Below are 20,061 nucleotides of genomic sequence, written 5' to 3'. Positions count from 1 at the left end.
TTGTAGGTTTATGAAATTTCAAATTAAACTCAGTACAAACAATATGCCTATAGTATGTTTAAGAATAATGGCTCTTATATCTCGAAAACATTTTGATGTGTGATATGACGTCATCACGTCTCTCTTTACTTATTGTGTTCCATGGTGGATGTTTGCCACGTTGATTGGCTTGCAGAAATCATTCCTTGGATAGTTTATTACACACCGAAATAAATCTGCGATTAGTTATTCCTAACAGTTTCAAAAAGAACGACTCGCAGACTTTAAAGCCCATAAGAAGAATATGGGTGACAAATTCTTTGTGACAGCGTGCCTAAGCTTTTACTCTCTTGGGAGGGACCTTCTTAATGCAGGAACCAATGTAATTTGTTTGTAAGTCATATGTCTGAAGTTCATAAAACTATGTAAAAATATTTATTGCATCATTTTCGGATATTTTCCTGCAGTCATACCTGCAATCCTGCTCCCACAATTCCATTTCCCTTTTTTTTGGATAGTTTTACCATTTTTCGTTTTATATTCTTTTACACTTGTTCTTGCTTTCTTTGCCTTCATTCTTTTCAATTCTTCTTCTTTTATTTGACTTTTTCGTGCTCTCTTGGGCGTAACCAAAAAATCTGTGTTATTTTGTGCACGTGAATTAAACAATATAAAACCTTTACCATGAGCCGGAGCTGACGTCACTTCAAAGCCATTATTTGATACCAATTTGCTAGGATTGAGATTATAGCCACCTTTCTCCTCGGATAAAAAGTCGGAAGTTGGTTCATAATATTCACTGTCCTCATCAGTTGCATATGGATCCCAATCACTATCAGAATCATATTTATCAGGTTTATAGACTTGCCATTCTGCAAAATATAAAAACATTGTAGGAGTTAATGTTTGCAAAAATCAACTGAAAATTTATTTTAATGAATTATTGAAATAAATGTATAATAAATTATTGTTTTACTTTTAACACATTTACGTTTATCACTGCTATTGTTTTCACTCATTTTAAAGTTGACAAAATTAAATTTACACGAGAACCGGTATTAGCAATATAAAACTAAAACAAAAGTACATAACCAACAATATAATATTTGTACCGTCAAAGAGTTGTACAATATAATATTTGTACCCCAAACGTTTGGAGCTCTAACGGTACAAGTTACAATTACAAGTTATGTAATTTTCACTAGGCAATAGATGTCAATACAGGTATTAAATTCATTTGCATTTTATGCTACTATGTAATTTGGTATTTTAACTACCCAAATATGCACATAATTGATTTTTTTAGTTTATAGAAGCCGGTTCTGTTTTTTGCTGAAAACCATAAGTTTTTTCTTAGAAGTATTAGGTTGTAGCCCATATTCATCACATGTTTAACGTGCACATGTGCAACGACTTATAAACACTCTGTTTATAAGTCGTTGCAACTCTTTGTGATTGGAAGCAATTAGTACCGTGTCGTCTGCGTACCTGAGATTTACATTAATTCTGTTGATTTTAATGTCTGCCTCTTCATCTACGGCGACTTTGATGATAAATGCGGAATAGATATTAAAAAGTAGCGGTGAAGAAGTACACTCTTGGCTCACTTCACGTCTGATCTTCACTGTTTCCATCGTGTTCTGAACAATTCGTATGTTTGCACATTGAGCACAATATAAATTTTTGATAATACGGAGGTGTTGGTCATCAATTCCCACCTGTTTCAAGACGCCTATGAATTATAGTCTTGAAGCAAAGGCCCTCAGTTCCCTTAGATGGTCCGAGGGTGCTACGAATCCCCCGGGTTCGACTTCAAAATGTTATTCATAAAGTAGCGACATGGATCGTCAATAGTTTGTACATCCCAGGAAATATATACCAGGAGTATACCATCTGGACCGGATGGCATTACCACGGAAGCCATAAAACTATTGGAAGATGACAAAATCGACATGCTGGTAACAATTTTCAATGTCAGATATACCACCGGCCACATTCCAACGGATTGTTAAGACAGGTATCATTATGCAACGAGATTGTTGTTCAATGGAACCGGTATTATAATCAACACTACTAAATAAATTGAAAGTTAAAGATTTAATAAGCATTTATTTTCTTATTTGTGTCATTGCGTCTTCATTCAAAAATTGTATAACTAACGAAAAAAATATTTTTAGCATTCTGGGCATTCCTCTATTTTGTTGGATTTTGGTACCTCACCAGTCAATGGGGAAAATCCGAACCACCTCCAAACGGTGTTGGTGTAAACAACGTTCAGGCTGCCATAGCGTTTTCATTTTTTTCCATATTTGCATGGGTAAGTACATAAGTACAGAATGTAATATTGAAAATAATCCTATTTGAATTAAACCTAGAATCTAGATAAATATGTACATTATATACAGATATTTTAACACTGTACCAGATTTGTAAAGATAAACTTACTATTGGTTTATTCATCATGGTTGTTTTTACTTGATTGGCAATAGCGCGCAAATGCTCAGTAGTATTTGTTTAAACCCATGTGTTCAGGTTCTTTAGCGAGGAGATTCTTCTCCTGTCAGGTATTTGTCCTTGGATTGTTTTAGACTTAACACTTCAAATCTGTTGTCATTTTAAATTATGTGTTTTAAAGACTTTCATGTCTTTATGTAGACTACTTAATATTTCTTTATTAGATAATTATTATAGTCTTTTCAGCTAATCCTGAGTATTTTTCTATGTTTGTGGGTGCACCTGTAATTTTCCATGTTTCGACACCGTATGTAAACACTCTAAAACATAGTTTTTGAGTTGCTGAACAGTCATTTTTGTGTTAGGTCATGGCTGCGAAATAATTTCGACATCCTTAAATGACGATCTTGCTTTGTTTATTCTACATCTGCTCTCCACAGAATGGTCTCATTTGGTATTTATCGTTGTATTTATGTAGATATGTACATGTTTTGGTTCTTTCAATGAATTCCTTATTAATTTATAATCTGTTATGGGAGACAATTCGTTTATTTGTGGGTATATATTGTATTGTGATCTATACAAACCTAAATATATATTGAGTAAAGTACAGAACTAGTTTGCTCCCTATCACGAAAAAATGTTTCTTCTCAAAGTAATTAAAGAATATCACATAGGATACCTATTGATTTATCAAATCTTGTAACGTTAATCATGAATCAAATAACATTGAAGACAATGTGATACAGTATCGTGGTCTCGTCGATCTGTGAATTCTTTGTGGTCATCGTATTTTTAGCTATCGTCTTTTTGCTTGCAGATATCTCATATTTTTACCATTTTTTTAATATCTTTTTGTCCAACTTCAAGCCCATGTGTACACAGATAGAACACAGAATCTCAAAGTAAGTTTATTGACGTTTCAATTTCCACTTCGGAAGTCGTTCTCAAAATACAAACATTAGTAAATTAAACAAATTTTGTTTTTTGTTACTTGGTGAAAAATTCTTCTAATAATTTAATTTTATCGGACTCATTTATATTGACAATTCAGACATATATAGTAGACGGCTTTAAAATGATATTGCCAATATTGCTGAATTGCGTTCCTGGGACGACTTTGTTGTAAGATAGTTCATTCGATTAAATGGAATCAACTTTAACTTCAGAATATCCATCAGAAAAATTATAGCATGTAATTCATCTTTAAAAAGACAACCACATGCCATGATAACAGTGAAATTCTCCTGTTAGTGATTCTATAGTAAATCATGAGGAAAAAACCTCATAATACTATCCCGGTATGGTAAGTATTTGGTCTTACATTTAGTTTACTCTCAATAAACACCAAATTCTGATTTTATATGATTGTTATCTAAAAACATAAATGATATATCCTCGTTATGTTACTGACTTAACTAATACTGTTATTTTCTCTTTGAAAGAAGCGGTTCTAATTATGCTAAATGAGACCAATTATGTTGCAAATTCCTCGGCAGAATGCAGTAGGATCTGGTTACCCATATTAAAAGAGGAAGTTAATAAAGGTAAATCACCAAATCCATGAGAGTAAATGCAAGAAACAACACGCTATTTACTATCAACAACATGCAGATCGAAAATGTGGAAAACTTTACGTAGCTTGGAAGTGTCATAACAGAAAGCGGAGGTACAGAGGACGATATTGGTAAGGGGATACGAAAAGCTCAACAAGCATTAAGCATGCTCAACCCTGTTTGGAGATCTGGCGAGTATACTACAAGGACAAAGATCCGCATATTCCAGTCAAATGTCATGTCTGTTCTACTCTACGAATGTGAAACCTGGGAAGTCACAAAAACCCTTACAGATAAACTGCAGGTCTTTATTAATAAATGTCTACGACGAATTGTTCGTATTTTCTGGCCTAGCATTATCAAAAACGAAGATCTATTACACCTGACCGAACAAAATAGGGTAGAACATCAAATAAAGTCCAGAAAGTGGAGTGGGATTGGTCACACACTCAGAAAAAATAATTCCAGTTTGCCCTAGAGTGGAATTCCCAAGGAAGAAGAAAAAGAGTTCGCCCAGTACAAACTTGGTTAAGATCCATTATGGACGAGATTAGAGGTAAGGAAAGTCTTGGAATGAGGTGAAGGCCTTAGCGCAAAATAGAACCCGATGGCGCGTTTTCACTGAAGCTCTATGCTCCTAGTTCAAGAACCTTATACAGGGTGTCCCGGAAAATAGTGCGTTCCTTAACGATATGTGCAGATTGCAGCATTTAAAACAAAAAAGTCTTATAACATTTTTTTATGAAGTTAACCGTTTTCAAAAAAAAATTATTAATTTTAATCCATTTGATTATTGTTCGCAGAAAAGGAAATACCCCGGCAACGTTGCTTTTCTTGTTATTCTTCGTTAATTACTGTAAATCAGCTATTATGAATCATCGATCGTTAGGCATAATATGTATTGATACTGATACAAGTGATAGAGAAAAAGCATGTATTTGTTTTTATTAAATATTTAATAATTAAAGTTTGAATACTGTTTTTACTTACATGGAAAATTATTATTACAATAAATGTTCGAAATGGCCACCATTTGCACAGATACACGCGTTTATTCGACGAATCCAATTATTCTTAATATTATAAGTATGTAAATTATGTCTGATTATTCCAGCAGCATCAAAAATTCGTTGTCGCAATTGAGTTTCTGTTTTAATTTCATCCTGGTTGTCGTATACTAATGATTTTAGATCTCCCCAAAAATAAAAGTCCATAACATTGCATTCTGGTGTTCTGGGTGGCCACAGAACGTGTCCATTTCTACCGATCCAACGACGAGGAAAAGTGACGTCGAGGAAATCTTTAATGTAAATCGTAAAATGTGCTGGAGTCCCGTCATGAAGAAACCACATTTCAGAGCGTATTTGTAACGGAACGTCTTCAAGAAGTATCGGTAGAACATGCTGCAAAAAATTTAAATAGGATTCTCCATTCAATCTTCTGGGAAGTTCGTACGGTCCAATCAGACGATTACCAATAATCCCAGCCTATAAATTTATACTAAATTGTTTTTGAAAATTTGTCGTATAGCACACGGGTAGCATACGGGTTTTCAGCACTCCACACGTGACAATTGTGAAAATTAAACACACCATTTCTCGTAAAACAAGCTTCATCTGCACACTACACTTTGCACGGAAATTCGGGTTCTCTGGCGATTTTGTTTTGAAACCATCTACAAAATCTTAATCTTCGAGGTAAATCGCCTTGGTGTAAATCTTGCACTCGTTGGTAATGGTAAGGATGTAACAGTTGTTCCGTAAATGCCTTGTGAACAATGTTTTTTGAAATGCCAACCATTCTAGCCACAGATCGAGTACTTACTCTTGGATTATTACTAACTATATCCAAAATCACATCTTCTGCATTTAGTCTACGGTTACTTCGTGTTCTACCGCTAGTTTTTTTAGGTATCACACAATCCGTCTCTAATATCCTTTGGGACACGTTCACAAAACTTCGGGCGTTAGGATGTCGTCGTTCGGGATAGCGTTCAACATAAAGTCTATCAGCCCTATTACTGTCACAGTGGGCTGCACCGTAAGTAATTAACATATCGTGATACTCGCGAATCGAAAACATGACAATACTATTTATTCTTGAGCTACGGGTAATTACAACTGTTTACAAATAATGTACCTTTTCTGTATCAAAATAAATTAAACTATCGCATTCTGCCCATACCTTTTTTAGCGCAACGTTGCCGGATGTATTTGCTTTTCTGTGGACACTAATCAAATGGATTAAATTTAATATATATTTTTTTTTTGAAAACGGTTGACTTTATAAAAAAATGTTATAAGACTTTTTTGTTTTAAATGCTACACTCAGCCCATACCTTTAAGGAACGCACTATTTTCCGGGTCACCCTATATATATATATATATATATATATATATATATATATATATATATATATATATATATATATATATATATACATATACATATATAATAAAGGGAAAATACCAGTATTAGTAAGTCAATAACATATCGAGGATACATCATTTATGTTTTTTAAATAACAAACATATAAAATCAGAATTTGGTGTTTATTGAGAATAAACTAAATGTAAGACCAAATACTTACCATGTCAGGATAGTATTATGAGGTTTTTTTCCTGGGTTTTTGCTCATGATTTACGATGGAATCACTAACAGGATAATTTTACTGTCATCATGGCATGTGGTTGTCTTTTTAAAGACGAATTACATGCTATAATTTTACTGACGGATATTCTGAAGTTAAAGTTGCTTTCATGTAATCGAATGAACTTTACAATAAAGTCGTCCCAGGAACGCGACTCAGCAATATTGGCAATATCATTTTAAAGTCGTCTACTTTAAAATGTATAATATATGTCTGAATTGTCAATATAACTGAGTCAGATAAAGTTAAATTAGAAAAAATTTTTACCAGGTGATAAAAAAGAAAATTTGTTTAATTTATTAATGTTTGTATTTTGAGAACGATTTCCGAAGTGGAAATTGAAACGTCAATAAATTTATTTTAACCTTCAATTGTGGCTTATTCACATTAAAATAGTAATTATTTTAAAATGACACAAGTAAACAGCTTCAGAACACTACACAGAATCTCCTTAAGATACTAAAATGATTGAAGCAAAGCTTCTATGCTGGCTTTGTATTACTAGTTTTCTCTGCAGCAAAATGCTGAGGTGAACGTCACGGAACTAGCGCCACAAGATGGCGTCGTCGCGGGTAGCGTCATAGAATAGAGATTCTTGACATCGATTCACTACTCTCGATTAATTTTTTTCTAGTTATATATTTACTCTATCTATAATATATTTACTGTAAGGAAGTTTAAATAAAAAACTGCATCAAAAATAACTAACAAAACGTAGACATTAAATGAGAAGTAAAAAAATTAAAATAATATCTGTCACTAAAAGATTTGAACGATTGTCAAATTTTAATAAAAGTCATAAATGTCATCCAATTATTAATAACATTGAATCATCTGTTTAAATTTTTATAATAATTCACACCTACTAAAAGCTTAGATCCTACTATGGGTGGAGTAGTAGTTGATGATGCTGATGATTCAGTCCAATGTTACCCTTACAGTCCTTCATATCATTCCCGTTCAATACTATTTTATAATTAGACATCTTTGAAGTATAATAAAAGAAACGGATGGGGCACTCCGGGAGCGAGGAGGGGAAGCATAGCTTTCTTATGGTCTACGGACGGAGCGATGATATTATATATATATATATATATATATATATATATATGTATGTATTTATAGCGTGTGCAATTAAGTCGCCATCATGTAATAAACTTTTTTATATTTAGTTTTATGAAAAAAAGTTATTTTTTATAAAATGTTCTGCATGTTTTGAAACCTAAAATGCAATTATTAAATATTAAAAATTTTTAGTCATACAGGCAGTTTTTCAAAAAACATGAATTGTGGATATTGTTACTAAAATCGAAAAGTTTACCATATTGTGCCGACTTAATTGGAGACCCTGTATATACTTTATTTTATTTTAATTTAATTTTTTTTATTTTAATTTATTTTATTTTGATTTTTTTTATTTTAATTTATTTATGGTAGTTGCGCGATCTGTCGTTGCAGTCCTGTCAGTCGTCTTTTGTTTTATCATACCTGAATGGCTATGCTTCTAATAAATTTTATAAATTTCTGCTGGTATTACTCTAGATTGCAAAGGGTTAGATTTGCCTCGTAAACATGTCCACACTGAAACTGACATTTCTTTTGTACATACCCTCCACCTATGTTCACTCCAGCATACCTAGGCTTCTAAGAAAAAATATCCGTTTAGGAGAGATGTTTGTTATCTGTTCAGATTCTAAAAAAAAACCTGTTTCAGGTACTGGTGTATTCTCATTTTTCATCCACTTTCTTTATTTCGACGATTTTTAATTATTTTTCCACTTTGTTTTGAAGGCAATTGTCTTTGAGACACATATTTAAAAGTTTGTACCTCTTGCAAAAATTATAACAATCTTATAAAAAAAAACAGATCGCAAAAATAAACTAAAAATCTATCATAACAACAGCAAAATAAATATTAATTAAAAAGAATCTGAATGATGTTTCCAATTCATTCCAATAATTCTCAGAGAAAATTTCCTCAATATTCGTAAGATAAATTGTAAAATTTAATCTATATAAAGCATTCAATATTCTGGAAAATGTGAACAAGACAGATGTTGGACTGCTATTCGATATCAATAAAAGAAAAACGAATAAAAATATGCCATCTTAGGCCTTTTATTACCAATGCTTAACCCAGTTAAATGGGTTAAAGGTTAAACTTTTAAAGAGTCTATTAAATGAGTGTACACTGTGCGGCAATAAACACAGAAAATAAAATTTAATCCTCTTTATATTACTCACTTACAGAGTGGTTTGTTGCTATACATATTGATCCTTAAAAATCAAATTAAGAATAATCTCTCTTTTTATTAATGTTTTCTTTCGAAATGTGAGACACGAAATTATATTTGCATTTATATTTGATAAGTAATCGATGGGTTTTTAGGCTGGTTCTGCATATTTCGCGTATCAACGTTTCCGTCAGGGTGCTGGAGCAGCTTTTGCTACAAATTACGAGAACGAAGCGGGAATGCCCGCGTCGTATCCCTCTTACCCTGGAGGACCCGAAACAGATACACCCTATCAAGAACCACCTTTCTCGGCTGGGCCTAACCAAAGAGGTAAGTACTTTAAAGTACTAAAGATATTGGTACGATTAAGTTAACCCATTTAAGGCCGAAACTTTTGTCTTTCTTATATTGATGAGATATTTAATTTTTAGGCCTATTAAGGTTGATAAAAGTAAAGTATGGAAGAAATTTTACAAAAAATACGGTATATTTTTCAAAAAAGGGTGTCCCATTAAAAGACCGGTGGCGTAATCAATGATTGTGAATAACAAGTAATTAAAAGTACAAGCATTTTAAACTTACAGATTTTTATTCTAATTATTCCAACATATTAAAATAAAAAAATCTTAAATATCTAGTTTATATGATATTTGTAAAAACATTGTTTTGAATGTAGTGCTACATTACAGTAATTGCAGCAAAAATTACAATTTTTGTGACAAGCAGCAAAACGAGTTTGAGTGTCCTTATAGACAATAAGATCGTCCATCCGATCGTATCTTTAGTGACTATGTAAATTGGCTGAAGGTTTGCTGGGTCCTCTTTTTGTTGTCTTTTTAAAAGATTCAAGAATGCCTATTGTAATTGTTCGACGATGCTATAAATGATCCATTTTATCACCACTAATTTTATGCCAGGCATTTTTTTCTGCTAGATCCCCTATGTGGCTTATTATGGGAAAATACCATGTCTTGCCACGGATTGCTACTCTGTAGTCGCTGATATTTTATCGGCCCGATCAACGCCACCCATACTTTCATTATACTATTTTATAATATTAGGTTAATCAACGAGCACCTTCTTTTTTTCTTTTTGAGAATACCGTTGTACTTGCTTTGTTGGATATATCTGAATGTGATTGGATATTATGGAAACAAAATTATTGTCATTCCATTTGCAAACTACTATTTCACTTTCCCCTGCCGTACAGTAGTCAAACGAATCTCTTTCTTTCTTTTTCAGTGTGTCTGAACCCTCAATGTCACAATCTTTACCTAGGCAATTTTCTCTTATGGTACCTGTTCCTTTACATCCCCTTGATATAAATTCAGTTGCCAATATATATATATATATATATATATATATATATCATATAGAGCGTTCCAAGTTAAGAAAATAACATTGCGGAGATAGGGCCATGTATTTCTTATGGACGATAGAAGCGCAGCGATGCCACGATGAACACAAGCATGATTCAGGGTTGTATAATTATTTGTATTTTCGTTTTCACAGACATGAATTAAATTAATGTTTTTTAACGTAATTGACCAAAAGTGCAAATTCGAAACAAGAGATGAAAAGTAGGGAAAATGATTTTAATTAAATAAATAGTATTTACAAAAGATAATTTTATTTTATCTTATTTTAATTATAGTAACGACAGTTTATTTGTTTTTCGGTAAGAATATCATATACCATGAATCATAGAAATCAGTAGAAAATATTGCTTAGTTAAATCATACACTTTGCCGGCTATTAAAAATTTAAAAGCAAATAAACGGACCGCTTGGAATGCATATATCTAATTACTAATTGCAACTTAAAATAATACGGTGTACGTATGTCAGCGATTTTATGTCGTTCTCTGAGACTACATAATGATAATAAGGCTTTGTGGTTCTTCAGTTGTTATTCTGACTTTACAGTTAAATGTTAATTGAAAATGGAAATTCGAAAAATATATCGACAATCTAGTAAACCGCATGCCTGAGAGTTTTGGCAACACTGATCTCCATAAGCCTAATGTTATTTTCTTAACGTGGAACGCTGTATAGGATCATTTGGAAGCCTTCTAGGACATCAACAAATTGTAAGACAACACTAGGTCCCAAAAAAGAAGTTTATATTTGTTTTGAATAGTAGTTAAAGATCCCTGATATGGATCAAACCACTCCACATAACCTAGCCTAGTATCCCCATCCGAAACTTATATCCCCATTTAATAGGTTTACCACGGATAAACTGCTTGGATCCGTGTTTTCCATATGGAACCATTAACTCATCCAAGCTGTGCTGTTCTTCTTGTGGTTTTTGAGAAGTTTTTGATTCATTAAATCAATCAGATGTCGAACCTTTGAAAATGTGTCCTGTGTATCCAATTTTACATTGTCGCAGCAATGAATGTTCTGTATGATAAATCTAAAATGGTTTCTAGATATTGCATTAGCTACAAGGTCGTGAGTAGAATCGGGGGATTTTCGCCTAGGAACACTCATATATCCACTATATAATAAAATTAAAGTAACACACCTAATTTCGTTTGTTGTAATATCGCCTTCACGGTTATTTAAATTGGCGTACATATTTGTAAGTTCAACAGCGTCTGAATTCAAGAATCTGAATAACTGTATCATCAAAAATAGGAAAAAAGTATCTACCGGTGAAATGATGTTTTTTGGACCTTATACTCCAACTTGAAATCTTGCTATGTATATCTCTCTTGTTCCATCGATAGTTTTTGCAGCGTTTGCTCTTCTGTTCTTTCACATTTACTGTAGGAGTTACTTGCATTTTAGGTTTTGACGTATTCTTTTTAGAGTGCGGCAAAGGCATGTCGTCTTCTATCTTTATTGATATCGGATTTGGTATGGGTTTTGGATCATTTATGATTATCTCTGTCTCTACTCGTAGTTGATTTCCTGCCAAGTAGTTACTTATTTCCACAGCCTCTTCATCACCGCTGTCCTCCTCAGTCTCTTCCCCATCTTTGGATGGAAAAATAATTATGTCATCAGGAAGTTCATTATCTGACAGATTTTCTAGCTCGTCAATTAACTCACTTAAAGTCAAAGGTTTTGTCCAGTACCTAAAAAACGCTACCGTTTTTCACTATACTAAGCATACCATATCCATACCCATACCAACACCATAACTAGCAATATAATTAAATTACAGGCATATTTGTAACGAGGTAGTTTAAAAGGACGATGGCCTTAAATGGGTTAAATAAGAAATCGAAAATACAGTAGATAATTAACAAGTTCCAGTTCATTTATTGAAGTTCGAATTGTACCACTCATAAAACATCAGATTTAGTAAAGCTTAACAATATCCTGTAAGGAAAAATATTTGCAAAGCAAGGTCCAGGAAGAAGAAGGATATCCTTGTTAAAGAACCTCAGGACCTGGTTCAACACAAGTTCTGTGTAGCTTTTCCGCCTGCTGCAGACAAGATATAATTGCCATGATGACCACCAACATTCGTCACAGATAGGCACGTCAAGAAGAAGAACAATACCCTGCTTTATCGCTTGATACACTCGATCCAGTATGCGTTTCCTTCTTATTTAAAACATCTCCAACGTATTGGACCTTTGAAGTCAGTTCATGAGTAGGTTTCCGACTATTTACTACGAGAAAAGTTTTAAATTGCGTGTTTTTAAGCTTAATTTATATAAAAGTCAGACAAAACATTAATGGTATAATATAAATAAGTATGATATAAAAATAAACAGGAAACTTTATTGTCCCATTCTTCTTATTCCTCTTTCTAAGCAATTCTCTTTCTCTTCATAAGCAATAAAGTTGTCACTTCATCTTATGCGCGGTCATCCGATACTTCTGCCGATTGTTGATTTATCTCTTGCTGTTTTGACCATACGGGACTCCCCTATTCTGCTTATATGGTTATTCCATGCTTTTTTTCTATTAAGCGTCCATTAGTTTGTACACTGTACGTTACGTTTACTTCTAATGTCGTCTCTTGTCAGTACTCTCATCTTCGCCCTTTCCAGTAGCCTTTGTGCTGTGGCTGTGTCAAATCTTGTTTCCGAGGTATATGTCATTATTGGTCTTACATTGGCTTTATAAATTCTTGACTTCATCTCAGTGTTAATGTGTCTGTTTCGCCATATAGTGTTATTAAGGCATCCTGTCAGTCTATTTGCTTTTTGTAGTTGATCTCTCACTTTTTTGTCCAGGTCTTCATAGCTGGACAGTGTAACTCCATGGTATTTTGTTTCCATTACTTGTTTAAAACTGATGTCATCAATTTCTATTTTACATCTGATTGGTCCTTTTCTGATTACTTACTATTGTTTTAGTTTTCTGAGATGATATTGTCATATTATATTCTTTTGCTCTTATGTTAAATCTGTGGACCAGTCGTTGTAGACTATCTTCATCTTGGGCTATCAATATTGCGTCGTCTGCGTAACAGACGACGCAATATTGTATAACATAGTATTTTTACTTCTTTATATCATCTTCCTTTGTTGACACTTTTGATGATTTAAATGTATTAATTTCTGCAAGTTATCCATCTATTCTGACTTCCATTTTGTTGTTATGGTAGATGTTTTCAATAGTTTTTATGAACTTCTTTATTATATAGAAAATGGATTACATCTTTGAGTCTTACTCTGTCGAATACGTAGATTAAAACCTTACACAGGATGTAATTTGAAATACGTTATTTAAAACTTTATATAGAATGGTATAAAAAAAGTTTGAAAGGTGTTCCTAATTGTTGCCCATTTGTATGTAATTACGTGGCTAAAGGTTCTAAACCAAGGTTAAAATACAAAAAAAAAATTGTACCTTGCAAAGAGTAATAAACGACGCGACGTTTACTTTGTTATAATTTAAAGATTGGACAATATGCGTTCATATATTTAGTGTAACATAACGTATATTTGCGATACTAATAATTTATTTAAACATGATTTTTGTAGGTCAGACAGATTTCCAAGCTCCAACTTACTAAGAAAGAGTCGAACATTTTATTTTTCCAAAGAGTCGACGACATAGAAACACCTTAGTGGAGAACCAGGTTTCGATGATTTTACCTATAAACGGTTACCGTCATTATTGTACTTAGGAATATTCAAACAAACAAGTATTATTACACCTCAAATATTATGGTTTCTTGTACAAAATAATGGACGATCGTGTAAAATTGACTTAGGAGTTAGCAATTGAAGGGGATGTTGTACTAAATTTCTGGTTCCAAAAATAAATTGTCCTTTTTTATCTTTTTTATATCTAGATTTAGAAATATTGTTTTGAAGACATTTTGATGCAAGGTATAATATATGTAATTAAAACATGAATTAGATCTAGTATTCGTTATTCAGTAAAATATTTAGTTTGGTTTTCAGTAATTCGATGTTAAACATTACCGAACAATCCTATAAAACAATAATGCTTTATATGATTTTTCTGCTGAAGCTCAATCGGTATTAAATGACTACAGTGTTGCCAATAGTTGAATTATTTTAATTTTAATGATTTGAATGTTTTTGTTTTTTTTTTGTACTAATTATTACATAAAAAGAATTTAAACAAAACCTCAATACTAATACAATCAAAAGTATTATGTCTTATCTGTTTATTTGATTGACGTATAGTCTGTCTTTGTTTAGCTGGGTTGTCAAATCTAACCTCACTTAACCAAAAAGTCAAGTTTTACTGAAACTTTTTATTTATCATAATAGATGTTTATTTATAATTAAAATTATTATTTTAACAGTAATTGCATACATATATAATATATTACTTAAATAATTCACAGTTAAATATCAAAATTTGCCTGCATATCAAATAGAAATTCATAAGTGATACCTAAATCTAGTGTATATCGAACGTTATGCTCTAATATTTCGATATTTTTGGAACTTGTGAATTGTACTTCAGTCCCGTCAAAAATTTACAGTATCGATAACATTTGATAGTTTATAACAGGATTAAAAGAGACGTAATAACTTTAACAATTATTAATACATATTGGTTTTGTATGTATCAGTTCTTAAGGACTCATAGTTATTTATTCGTAGTCCTATTGTTTTCTGTCTTAGTAAGGTGATTACCAAAATTCGTACTATGAAATTGTTACACGATATATTGTTGGTTCCGCGAAACAATATATGACGTTTGAACTACTTTTGATGGATAAGATACCGGCAGTAAAATTAGTGAAGTTCCAAACCGTGCGCTTTTTTTTCACTTTTGATTTAATTACTCTTACTAGGATATAAGATTCTATTGATATGTCCTTATTTAAGGTCTTCTTTGTCTCTATTTGGAGTAATAACCAATTCTGAAGAAACGTTTCTATCATAATTCATAAGATGTAGTTGATTTTCTCGAGAACGGATTGACGGATTCGGCTTATTTTTTTTTTATTTTAGATTTTTAAAAGGTTTACTAAAACTTTTTTTGGCTTATACCGCGTAGAAGAAAAGAAATGTTTTTTATGTTAAGTTTGAGACACCCTGTAGGAAGGATAAAGTACAAGTGTGGGTATACATGAAATTCATGTTGTAGTCTCATGTTTTATGAACATTGTGTTTATTAAATGTTCCTGATATCTTTAAAAACAAAGAAAATAAACGGTTTTATTCTTTAATATGTGTTTTAACCGAAACAATACTACCTATGTATAATAATAAAAAAATAACAACAGTTAAAGAAACTTTAAAAACAGAAAGAAACATAACGTAAACCAATATCGCGTGTTTCTTCCTCTTCATACCCACGTAAGAGCCACGTAAAGACAACAAATATGTTCTTGCTCTCAAGGAAATTCCACTCCAAAACATCATAGAGCCTGCATTAAACAATCTCGTCTCTCTTGCGTTGAGGTGTGCATACCGCTCACCTGGTCGACTAATAACTCTTAAGCATCGATCAGAACTGTTCTTAGAAGATGAGGAAATACGCGGTATTAGTTTACGTTATGGTTCTTTCTGTTTTTAAAGTTTTGTTGTCACAAAACATGAGACTGCAACATGATTTTGATGAATATCCACCCTTGTGCCTACAGGTTGTCTCACTTAACGTAAGAAAAACATACCTTTTCTTCCACCCGGTATAAGCACAAAAGAAAAGTTTGAGTAAGCCTTTGCCCAACAGTGTAAAAACCAAAGAAAAACTAATAAAAAAACTTACGAGGAATCCGTTAATACGTTCACAAGAATATCATCTATCAAAATCAGCATAATTTTTGGTGGTGCAAAACATTTATTATTTTTTAATATCGCCGGTCGGACAGAAAATAATTGGGCTTTGTTCTTTTGAGTCCTTTCAGCGTGCCATATAATAACTGGAATATTTTCTACAAACTTTATAATTTTTTTTTAACTTAAGAAAAGATTTATTAAAAATTATTAAAATCTTTCACAGTTGTGGGTAGTTATTTCGGGAGTTTTTATGTAGTGGACTAAGTCAGTTATTCACGTTATTCTTTCCCTACCATTGTGATTTCTTAATGAGGCTAGTTTGTTGAGCAGAGCAAATTATGAAGTGAAGCTTTGTAAAGATATTCAAGAAATTAAACCTTGTGATCTTTGGAGAATTCACTGATTTCTTGTATTAATATCTCTATCAAAATGATTCAATTTTAGAGTTAGTTTTATCCGGTGCAATCCCCGATTGACAGTAAATAGACCCATTTACAACCAAGACAATCATATAAAATCAAAAAAGACAAAGTACAGATACAAATAAAATCAGTTTACTGCAAGTTCTCATGTCATGTTTGCAAAATTTTTTGGGTCTATATCCTACAGTTATCGTTTCTTGATAATGGATATGTTCGATTCCGTTAACCGGAGTACTATTTATTGCCATTTACACATGGAAGTACCCACTTTTACTTACGATATACGATGACTTTCGAAGAGGTACATAAATAAAATTAAGTATTCATACATACATAACCTTTTCCCTGCCGACATACAAGTATACATTGAATACGTTGTACATAAGTACTCACACAAGTACTTGTATATGGACTCTTTTAGGTTTCATTCTAATGTGACTGTACAATTATTTGTGCAAATATTCTTTTACAGTTATGATTTTCATGTGTAAAAGTAGCAATTGGAATTCTCTTTATAAAACGTCAACTCTTTATAAAACCCATAAAAACACATAAGTTTATTACAAAAAGATACCATAATCTAATATAAATATTTCTAATCGTCGATTACCTTTACCTACTCTGACAGTCAAATCAGACAACGACAAAAACTCTTCGACGGTCACGATCGACCTGTCAGGTTAAATGAACAAGCTTCATCGACTTGAAGTTTACTTTACCATTTCATACTTTGCCTCTGCTATAATTTACGTTTTTATCTTTTTGTAAAATAATATACAAAGCCATTGAATAGTATGTTATATATGAATATATAAATAAATGTTAAAATACTTATTTTAGTAAAAAGTTCAGTGTACAGTTGATATTAAATGTATATGTGTGTCGGAATATAAAGCTTTTGTAGAACATTTTTCTAATTTATCGTAACAAGTCCATTGAAATAAAATGGATGTACGTAGTTGCTAGACCATGTTTGTGTTTTTGTATTGCCAAACACCTAGCAAAATTTTAAACGTAGCGACAAAAATAGTCAGGTCACGTTATGGAACTAAGGTTATTTCACTACTGATCCATATATTTCATTAGTTTAATAATGAAAGCTGAATTTATAAACAATTTTGTGTTATTTATCAATAAAATATATATCGGTCAAACACTTAGACGTTTAAGAAACTCTAAAGAGCATAACAATTTTTGCAACACAATATACGAGAATAAAGTTTATGAGTGGAATAACCTCTTTGTTTTTGTTTGCGTAGCATTACGTTTGAGGAGTGAATATTTGTAAAATGCATAGAAATAGACGATAAGGAAGTTTGTTGAAAGAAGGTATTGCAAAAGAATTAACGCTAAAAATTTTTAGTAATTATTATATTCTTTTAAACCTTTTTACACAAATGTTAATCAGAAAAAATAACAAATGTATATTTCTGAAAAGTTCTCGAATATTATCTGGTATCTTATATTGCCATGGCATATATGAAATGGCCATTATTATTGATAAAAGACAAATTTTCTTCAAACTTGTATCTAGATAGAGCTACGCTAGTCTGTAGAATATACTAGAGCACTGACCTGTTTTCAAATGTTGCATTTAAGTTTTTTATTACTTAAGTTATGGCATCCGGCAATTGTTCTTGACATTTTAATGAGTAGTAACATTTAAAAATGGCGAACATGCGTCATGACTAGTCATGAAACACATCAAAAGAGAAAAATCAAATAAGCTCTCATTTTAATTAATGAAGAAAAATGTGTAGCAAACCCATCGACGAAATATAGCAGACTTTGGTCGCCAATACTAAAAGAAGTCAGCAACGAAAGGATACCAATATTATACATAACACATAAACACCAAGAATCAGAATTTGATATCAACCCGAGGGTGAAATGACCACCCTCAGAATTCTCACTCAAAGCATGGATTTTTTGCCTACAAGATCGAGGCCAAGTAAGATACCTGTCAAATTGGTGTAGCAAACCGCCAATTAATAAACATCCAAATTTTAAATATTTTTTTACTTTTCAAATAATCTTTGTTTAAAAACAATTTCCGGAGTGAAACCGAAACGTCAAAAATAATAAATTGTGGTTTAATCCCAAGAAAATACAATATTTAACTTAAACATGCCAGAAGAAAACAGATTTAGAACCTCTTTATAAATTATAAAGTTTTATTGTTCAGAAAGTGGAGAGAGAGGCTTTTATCTAGATAGTTCTTGATAAGTTCTTTTGAAGTTTGTCTTTTATCAATCATCAATCACAGAATTATCATTTATCTTCTTTATCGGACCTGTTAAAAGATAAAGTAGTATATTTTCTATATTCAGTATTAAAAGTAAAATAACCCCAAAGAATCTCTCGAATTAAACCCAGATATTTATTTATTAAACCCTTTAGTATAAAAATGACAATAAAAAATACACCACGAAAAGATATTAAAAATTATCTATTTTAACACATATCCCTAAAAAACCAAAAAATTAAAATTCTTATTCCCTGCATACGGAAAGATGCACAAAAGGAAGACCTTTCATTTCTGCTGCTTGATGATGTATAGAATGTTGCATAGATACATTGTTCCTCGTGAAGGTGATAGTGTAGAAGCTTTAGCAATAAATATCTTACAGATATTTTTTCGATAAGTAGCATTTTTCATACCTCTAACTTCTTAGAACTGCGCCCAATACAAGGAGAGTTTTTTATTTTTAGATATCAAGGATAACTTATTAATTTGAAGTGAAATTGTGAATGTTATTCATATACATTTTGTTTTTTGTTTTTTAGGTATATCAGTAACACATTTTTCACTTCGTTTTGATTGTTAATATTAAAATGGTTTACTATGATTTCTGTGTGGAATAAATAGTACAGTTTTTTCCATTATCTGAACTGTTCTAAGGGTTAGCAGGAATGGCTGAATTATTTTATTTTTGGTTTATGTTAATATAAGTTGCATCTCATTTTATTGTTAAGAACGTGATTTCATTTTTTCCTGTTTGAATGTATAAAACCTTTCGTATGTGTAATATTTATGTTATTAATAAATGTTAATATTAAAATATATCATTTACTTTCCCAATCCAATTATAATTATCTGAAAATATCATCTAGATCAGTGTTTACTAAAGTTTCCTAGATCTGTGACCTCTGTTGACAAAAAATTAGTTGGCGATCCATTTGTCTTATCGTACCCACAGAAGATATTTTATTTTGTTCTTCAATAGAAACCAATACTATAGGTTATTCCACAATAATATACGACTGTTTTGGATTATTGCGACAACGAATATTTTACTGTGCAAGTAGAAATATGAAAGTAAATTGGTCTAATCATTATTTAAATAAAAAGGATCTACTGTTAGTATGACATCTAAACTAAAATTATTTCAGTTAATAGATGTTCAGATAGACGCAAAATTTATTGTGAAATTTAATACGAAAGTAACAAAATTTTTACGCAAACGCTCCTGCAAATAAATACAATGACGTCTATGAAGTCAAATGTGTTCATCAGACATTTGGGATGGGTTTCAGTGAAATGTAAACACCAAAGAGGCATGCCTGGTATCTTTGATATTACACTATT

General features: G+C 31.8%; 1 protein-coding gene across 1 annotated transcript in view; it reads left to right on the top strand.

Annotated features, from left to right (window-relative positions):
- Syngr (synaptogyrin) overlaps positions 1-19,534 on the top strand; it is a 55,755-nt gene extending 36,221 nt beyond the window's left edge. The window contains exons 3-5 of the mRNA XM_072540736.1: positions 2,157-2,296; positions 9,029-9,203; positions 13,825-19,534. Of these exons, the coding sequence (XP_072396837.1) occupies positions 2,157-2,296; positions 9,029-9,203; positions 13,825-13,856 (347 nt within the window). The 3' untranslated portion in view covers positions 13,857-19,534. The remainder of the gene's footprint in view (positions 1-2,156; positions 2,297-9,028; positions 9,204-13,824) is intronic.
- Positions 19,535-20,061: the final 527 nt, after the last annotated feature.

The sequence above is a fragment of the Diabrotica undecimpunctata genome, chromosome 1 (assembly GCF_040954645.1).
Source record: "Diabrotica undecimpunctata isolate CICGRU chromosome 1, icDiaUnde3, whole genome shotgun sequence".
Classification (NCBI taxonomy): Eukaryota; Metazoa; Arthropoda; class Insecta; order Coleoptera; family Chrysomelidae; genus Diabrotica; species Diabrotica undecimpunctata.
Note: the sequence above shows the minus strand (reverse complement) of the source record. Positions and strands in the feature narration are given on the sequence as shown.